Source organism: Salmo salar, chromosome 03 (genome assembly GCF_965601325.2).
Source record: "Salmo salar chromosome 03, fSalSal1, whole genome shotgun sequence".
Classification (NCBI taxonomy): Eukaryota; Metazoa; Chordata; class Actinopteri; order Salmoniformes; family Salmonidae; genus Salmo; species Salmo salar.
Window position 1 is genome coordinate 30,040,314 of NC_138293.1, and position 8,410 is coordinate 30,048,723.

An 8,410-nucleotide genomic window follows, 5' to 3' on the forward strand; every position below is an offset into this window, starting at 1 on the left:
GCATGGATAGTGTCGTCATTCGGGATACCTTGTAGAAAGGAGAGTGTAGGGAGAACACCAGAGACACACATCTCCCAGAGTATATTCTCTTCTGTCAGGTATGATATTAATCTATACTCAAAAATGTATTGCCAGTTTGGCACAAACTGTTTAGGGACAATATATGACAAGATACATAGTAATGTTTAAAACCTTTGCCATTGCATCCTCTATCCTCACAGCTCATTCTGATGAATCTCTGAAGGGTACAGACAAATCATCCATCTCCAGCCTGACCAGGGTTCCTTCTGCACCTCGCAGTGAGAGAGGGAAAGAATTAACAATTTCACCTAAATCCAGTCTGGCCAGGCTCTCCTCTGCCTCTGTAGATGAGAGAGCAGCTGAATCAACTTCAAGAGAAGTCTTCAGTAATGTGGAGGAGCTACTGGTGCCTCCGACTGCTTCTGTTGGCAGGGCTTCGGCATTAGTGACTGCTGCAAGACATTCTGGAAGGGCTTTATCAGGAAGAGCTTTCTCTGAAACAGAACTAGTGGATGCAGCACACAGAGTGTCCTCAGTCAGGATACCCAGTAGAGAGGAGAGTGTGAGGAGAACAGCAGAGACACCAGAGAGACACACTTTCTCAGTATCTCCACATGCATCTTCAGTGTCAGGTAACAGAATACATTTACATTTGAGTCATTTAGCAGATGCTCTTATCCAGAGCAACTTACAGGAGCAATTAGGGTTAAGTGCCTTGCTCAAGGGCAGATCAACAGATTTTTCACCTAGCCGGCTCGGGATTTGAACCAGCAACCTTTCGATTACTGGCCCAATGTGCTTAATCACTAGGTTACCTGCCGCCCAGAGTAAAATGTCTCTATATCACAGTTCTAAAAGGAACATAGTCACATATGCATTACAGCTTTTCTATATCGCTGTATCTTCTGTTGATTTGAAAATAAATGTCTGTTTTATAGAGTGCCCAGTGATGTTTGAAAAAGAGGACTGGTGTGTAATCACCATTCCCTCTGCTCCAGTGAAGAAAGCAGTCAAATTCAACCCCTTCGAAGAGATCTCACCTATTTCTTCACCCAGCATAGAGTTAGCCTGGGAGGAGCTTCTACAGACATCAAAATCCATCGTTGATAAAGTAGCCTTCAAGACTTTAGAGATTGTAAACAAACAATTACAATGCTCAAGGAGGGAGATCTCTGAAATGGCCCCATCTGACCCTGTGGTTGTGTCTCAGTCTCTAAACGTACTTTCTTATGATGATCTCTCTTACTCGCCTTCAGCTGTGGAGGAATTCTCTACTGCCTCAGCAAGATGCTCAGAAGGTGATGTCACTGAAGGATTCTCTACTGCCTTGGCAAGATGCTCAGAAGGTGATGTCACTGAAGGATCTCACTCTGAAACAGCAGTAGAGAGTGAAGCAATCTCTGTGAGGGAGATTTCACCAGCAGTGACTGCGAGGTGTTCTGCCAGTGACGAATCAGAACGAGTTCCCTCTGAAACAGCAGTTTTGGGAGCAGCAGCGCCATCAATGGAGGAGTTATCAGAGTCACCAACTGCATTAGTCTTTGAGGGTGGGATTTCACCAGCGGTGTTGGCCAATGATGTATCAGAAAGAGCTCCCTCTGAAACATCAGTAGCGGGAGCAGAGGCTTCAGAGAGACACACATCTCTCAGTGTATCTCCACAGACTTCATTTGTGTCAGGTATGTCTCACTTCCTCTCAAGGTAACTTCCAGGCCCAATATTCCATAATACTTCATTTTTAAAAATGTTGTTAGAGGAACAACGTCAACGACTTTATTTAACATCATTTATTTTGTCTCTGTCCATAGCGCATTCTGAAGAATCACTGAAGGCTAAAGACTTGTCACCTCCATCCAGTCTGGCCAGGATTCCCTCTGTATATCTCAGTGATGGCGTGTCACCAGCAGTGTCTGCAAGATGTTCTGCTAGTGACTTACTAGAAAGAGCTTCCTCTGAAACAACAAAGCCCAGAGTGATCCCCTCTGCACCATCAATGGATGAGCTATTGGTATTACCAACTGTTTCTGTTGTTGGGATTTCAACAGCAGTGTCTGCAAGATCTTCAAGAGGGAGTTTTGCAGAAAGAGCTCCCTCAGAAACAGCAGTGGAGGGGGTAAAATATTCTGAAAGTGGTTTATCAGGAAGAGCCTTCTCTGAAACAGAACTAGTTGATGCAGCACACAGAGTGTCCTCAGTCACGATACCCAGTAAAGAGGAGAGTGTGAGGAGAACAGCAGAGACACCAGAGAGACACTCATCTCCCAGAGTATCTCCACAGACATCTTCAGTGTCAGGTACAGTAGTCATCCAATCTCTACGATATACTTCTAATGAGGTCCATGTTACTATTTCTGGTAAAAAATGTTTAAGAAAATGTCAGTGTAACATCACAACATACTAAAAAAATAAAAAATCTGTCTTTCCTCAACTCATGGTGATATTTGTTTCTCCAACAGCTACACGCTTGTCATCTAAGTCCAGCTTGTCTAGGGTCCCCTCTGTGTCTCTCAGTGATGGTGCAGCAGAGTCAGTCTCTATGGAAGTCATCGGTAATGTGGAGGATATTTATACAGCACCATCAGTGGAGCAGATTGTGTCTTCAACTGCTGCTGTGGTCGGCATTTCACCAGCAGTGTCTGCTAGATGTTCCTCAAATGACATGTCTGGAAGAACTTGTTTCGAAGCAGCAGTAGTGGGAGCAGAGATACCAGAGAAACACACCTCTCCAAAAGTTTCTCCACAGACATCTTTAATGTCAGGTAAAGTAATTAATGATTTATTAAATACATTAAGATTGCTGCGTTAATAAGGTCCATATCACCTTTTCGGGTAAAAGTGGGAAGTTTAAAATATTGTTCTAATTTTTACTTTGTCTCCCCATCTCTAGCTCATGTTGGTGAATCTATGAGAGGTACAGACATTTCACCTAAATCTAGTCTGGACAGGATTTCCTCTATTGGTGAAAGAACAGCAGAATCAGCTTCTAGAGAAGTGATGTATATGGAGGAGATGTATAAAGCATCAATGGCAGAACTACCAGGGCCTCCAGCTGCTGTTGGAGGTATTTCACAAACAGTGTCTGCTAGATGTTCACAAAGAGACATGGCAGAAAGAGTCCCTTCTGAAACAGTAGTAGGGAGAGAAACATCTTCCAGAGTTTCTCCTAGGGTTTCTCCACAAACATCTGTGAGCTCAGGTAAAGTTTTAACAACCTTTTATTTCATTCAAGTTAGTTTATGTCAGTATTATGGGCAAAATGAATTGTGAAATACCACAGAATACTTCAATCTGGTCTGTCTTTTCACAACTCATGTTGATGTTACTCCAACAGCTACAGGCTTGTCATCTAAGTTCAGTCTTGCCAGGGTTCCCTCTGTGTCTCTCAGGGATGGTGCAACAGAACCAGCTCAGATAGACAACGAAACACTGTCAATGGAGGAGCTTATGACGTCTCCATTGTATTCTCATTGGTCACCAGCCGGTTCTGAAAGTGACTTATTAGGCTTAAAAGGAGCTCCCTCTGAAACAGCAGTGGATGGAGCACACAGAGGGTTCTTGGTAACGATACCCAGTAGAGAGGAGAGTGTGATGAGAACAGCAGAGACACCAGAGAGAGACACATCTCCCAGTGTTTCTCCACAGACTTCGTTTACAGGTGTTGTTTCTGATGTGACAGTTTTCTACAGAGATTCATCTGTGGGAGAATTGCATCTTTCTCCATCTGTTGGTGAGGAACTTGTGGTGGAGGCTTACGAATTACCATCACTGGAGAAGAAGGAGACTCCATCTACTTCAGTTGGTAGACTTTCACCAGTAGTGTCTGCAAGATATACTGGAAGTGGTTTAACAAGAAGAGCTTTCTCTGAAAAAGAAGTAACGAGACCAGAGACACCAGACAGACACACGTCTCCCAGACTTTCTCCTCGAGTTTCTCCACAGTCCAGTCTGACCAGGATTTCCTCTGCACCAACAATGGAGGAGCCATGGATGTCTCCAACTGCTTCTGTTGGTAGACTTTCACCAGCAGTGTCTTCCGTAAGATATTCTGGAAGGGGTTTATCAGGAAGACCTTTCTCTGAAACAGAACTAGTGGATGCAGCACACAGAGTGTCCTCAGTCAGGATACCCAGTAGAGAGGAGAGTGTGAGGAGAACAGCAGAGACACCAGAGAGACACACATCTCCCAGAGTGTTTCCTAGATCTTCGCAAAGAGTTTCTCCACAAACCTCTCTCATATCAGGTACAATTGTCATCCGTACTCTGCAGAAAGGTCTACTAATAAGATTGTTGTGGGGTAAACATGGGCAAAACTTGTAAGGTGAAATGTAAACAATATGTGCTTAGTTTTGTGTCTCTATCCACAGCTCATGTTGGTGAATCTCTGTCTGGTACAGATATTTCCCCACAATTCAGTCTGCCTAGGATTCCCTTTGCGCCATCAATGGACAGACCCACATCTCCCATCATCTCCCACATCTCCTCTCAAAGAGTTTCTCTACAATCCAGTCTGTCCAGAATTCCATCTGCACCATCAATGGAGGAGCTACTGGTTTCTCCATCTACTTCTGTTGGAAGAATGTCACCAGCAGTTTCAAGAAGATCTTCAAAAAGTAGTTTATCAGAAAGAGCTCCTTCTGAAACAATCATAAGATATTCTGAAAGCTGTTTACCAGGAAGAGCTTTCTCTGAAACAAAACTAGTGGATGCAGCACACAGAGTGTCCTCAGTCAGGATACCCAGTAGAGAGGAGAGTGTGAGGAGAACAGCAGAGATACACACATCTCCCAGAGTTTCTCCTAGAATGTCTCCCAGAACTTCTCCTCAATCCAGTCTGGCCAGGATTCCATCGGCACCATCAATGGAGGAGCCACTGGTGTCTTCAACTGCTTCTGTTTGCAGGATTCCTCCTGCAGCAACAGTGGAAGCAGCACACAGAGAAGAGAGTGTAGCGAGAACAGCAGAGGCACCAGAGAGTCACACAACTCACAGAGTTTCTTTCAGAATATATCCACAGACATCTAAGACAAGCGTCCTTTCTGATGTGGCAGTTTTGTACAGCCCATCCATGACTGCAGGGTTTCGTCTTGAGGTTTTAGATATGGAGTCTGACCAGGTGAATACGTCAGTGAGTGACATCATAGCAAAATTTCCCTCTGACACTGCTGCAATGAAGACAATACACAGAGAGTCCTCAGGGAGGATACCCAGTAGAGAGGAGATTGTGAGGAGAACAGCAGAAACGCAAACATCTCATGCATCAGGTAAATATCAACTTTCTGAAATATTATTAACAGAAACCAGACTATTTTCTAAACATTTTTCTTCCTAATCGCATAGGAGTATTGGACAACAGCACACAGGTTTCACAAACTGCAATCCGCCTTTGTGAAGAGGTGAGTGCCTACCCTATAGAAGTGCAGCAGGGGACCCTGGGACTTGAAGTTTATCTAGGAGCTTCTCCAGCCAATGTTGTTGGGCCTCAAAACAATAGAACTCAAAACACACGTTCACAGGGTGTGCAGACTAGTCCAGGTAAATTTATCCTCAGAATACAATAATTCATCTTTAATAATTGTTCAATCATATTTTGTGTGCATTGAAGATATTAGGGGATTTTTCCCCCTCCAATATATTTGTGGAAATGAGGATGTTCACTTTTGATGTTGCATTCTATTCTCATATTAGATCATCATGGCGAGCCCTCACAGAGCGTTCCTATTGGAGCAGGACGCGTCACTCCTCATGCTCAGCCTGCCCGCGAGAATTACACCAATCAGGTCTGGACACTCTACCACTTGGCCAATGAGACAGAGGAGGGCACACTGTCCGCTAAAGTTATCTCCCAGCCTCCGTACAATGGTAGTGCTTATATTCGCAACTTTGGGGCTGGACATGTGTTACTGGCTGAGAGGTCCCCTTCCCCTCAGAAATCTGACACCCAGTCTTGGAGTGGCCAACCCAAACAGCCCCAGCCACCACCCTTCCTAATGAGCCCAAGAAGGGCCTTCACACACAGGGCACAGTCCTCCACCCTCCCTCCTCCTTCTCTACCCCAGCCTCCAACCGTCCACAACCAGGAGATCAGCATCCCCAACTTCTTCATGCATCCCCAACTTCTTCCTGTGTCCCCAGGCAAGATTGTTCGTAGCATTCCGACCGCGATGCAGACCGGGTCGAGGTCTGCTGTGGTCCGGCCAGGTGACCCCCCGGGGTACCTGTCATTCTCCGTTCCCATGGAGACGGTGAGCGGAGGTTCTGGTCAGGACGGTCAGGCCCAGTTCCTTCAGGTCATCAGTGCCGAGGGGAACACTGTTTACTCTCCCGCTCTCATAAACATTTTCACCACAGAGGAAGAGGACCAGGAAGGAGCCAGGAGGCGGCCAACTAGTGCCCCATTTAATTGGTAGGGGACTGTTGTCTAGTTTAGGGTTTCCCAAACTCTGTCCTGCCCCCCCAGGGCAAAACTGAGTTTGGGAAAGCCTGGTCTAGTGAGTATCAATAAATACATTTGCATATTCTAACCAATGTTCTCCCTCTTCATGTATTAAACAAACAAAACAACATGTTTTAAGTGAGCAGTTAGGCTGGTCTGAAGCTGAGAAAATAAGGAAATTCAAATCAAATATGATGTGTCACATGCTTCGTAAATAACAGGTATAGAATAACAGGTATAGAATAACAGGTATAGATCAACAGGTATAGAATAACAGGTATAGAATAACAGGTATAGAATAACAGGTATAGATCAACAGGTATAGATCAACAGGTATAGAATAACAGGTATAGAATAACAGGTATAGATCAACAGGTATAGAATAACAGGTATAGAATAACAGGTATAGATCAACAGGTATAGAATAACAGGTATAGAATAACAGGTATAGATCAACAGGTATAGAATAACAGGTATAGAATAACAGGTATAGATCAACAGGTATAGAATAACAGGTATAGATCAACAGGTATAGAATAACAGGTATAGATCAACAGGTATAGAATAACAGGTATAGATCAACAGGTATAGAATAACAGGTATAGATCAACAGGTATAGAATAACAGTGAAATGCTTACTTACGAGCCCTTTCCAACAATGCATTTTTTCCTTATCTTTCTAGAATTTATTTAGAATAAATTAATTATAGAAAGATAACAAGGAAAAAAATAAACAATGACTAACAATAACTTGGCTATATAGTCAAGGTACCAGTAGTACCGAGTCGATGTGCAGGGGTACGAGGTAATTGAGGAAGATAAGTATATACAGTGGATTCAGAAAGTATGCAGAACTTTTTCCACATTTTGTTACGTTGGTTACAGCCATATTCTAAAATGGATTATAGTTTTTTCCCCTCAGTCTATACACAATATCCCATAATGACAAAGCAAAAACACATTTGACATTTTAGCTAATTTATTAAAAAAACTAAAAACATATCACATTTACATAGGTTTTCAGACCCTTTACTCAGTTCTTTGTTGAAGCACCTTTGACAGCGATTACAGCCTCGAGTCTTCTTGGGTATGCCGATACAAGCTTGGCACACCTATATTTCTTCCATTCTTCTCTGCAGATCCTCTCATGCTCTGTTAGGTTGTATGGGGAGCGTCGCTGCACAGCTATTTTCAGGTTTCTCCAGAAATGTTAGATCGGCTTCAAGTCCGGGACCACTCAAGGACATTGAGACTTGTCCTGAAGCCACTCCTGCGTTGTCTTGGCTGTCTGCTTAGGGTCGTTGTCCTGTTAGAAGGTGAACCTTTATCCCAGTCTGAGGTCCTGCGCGCTCTGGAGCAGGTTTTCATCAAGGATCTCTGTACTTTGCACTGTTCTACTTTGACTCGATCCTGACTAGTCTCCCAGTCCCTGCCACTGAAAAACATCCCCACAGCATGATGCTGCCACCACCATGCTTCACCGTAGGGATAGTGCTAGGTTACCTCCAGACGTGACATTTAGCATTCAGGCCAAAGAGTTCAATCTTGGTTTCATCAGATCAGAGAATCTTGTTTCTCATGGTCTAAGAGTCTTTATGTGCCTTTTGGCAAACTCCAAGCAGGCTGTCATGTGGCTTTTACTGAGTGGCTTCCATCTGGCCTTTCCAAATCATGTCCAATCAATTGAATTTACCACAGGTGGACTCCAATCAAGTTGTAGAAACATCTCAAGGATGATCAATGGAAACAGGATGCACCTGAGCTCAATTTCAAGTCTCATAGCAAAGGGTCTGAATACTTATGTAAATAAGTATGCATTTTTAATACGTTTGCAAAAAAAATTAATGTTTTTGGTTTGTCATTATGGAGTATTGTGTGTAGATTGCTGAGATATATATACTGCTCAAAAAAATAAAGGGAACACTTAAACAACACAATGTAACTCCAAGTCAATCA

At 43.5% G+C, this 8,410-nt stretch overlaps 1 protein-coding gene across 1 annotated transcript; it reads left to right on the plus strand.

The window, feature by feature from the left end:
- Positions 1–967: 967 nt before the first annotated feature.
- Positions 968–6,428, plus strand: LOC106599644 (uncharacterized). Its single transcript, XM_082973086.1, has 7 exons — positions 968–1,700; positions 1,830–2,315; positions 2,478–2,780; positions 2,909–4,261; positions 4,386–5,282; positions 5,359–5,553; positions 5,707–6,428. The coding sequence occupies exons 4-7, from the start codon at positions 3,454–3,456 to the stop codon at positions 6,426–6,428; spliced, it is 2,622 nt and encodes an 873-aa protein (XP_082829212.1). The 5' UTR covers positions 968–1,700; positions 1,830–2,315; positions 2,478–2,780; positions 2,909–3,453.
- The last annotated feature ends 1,982 nt before the right edge of the window (positions 6,429–8,410 follow it).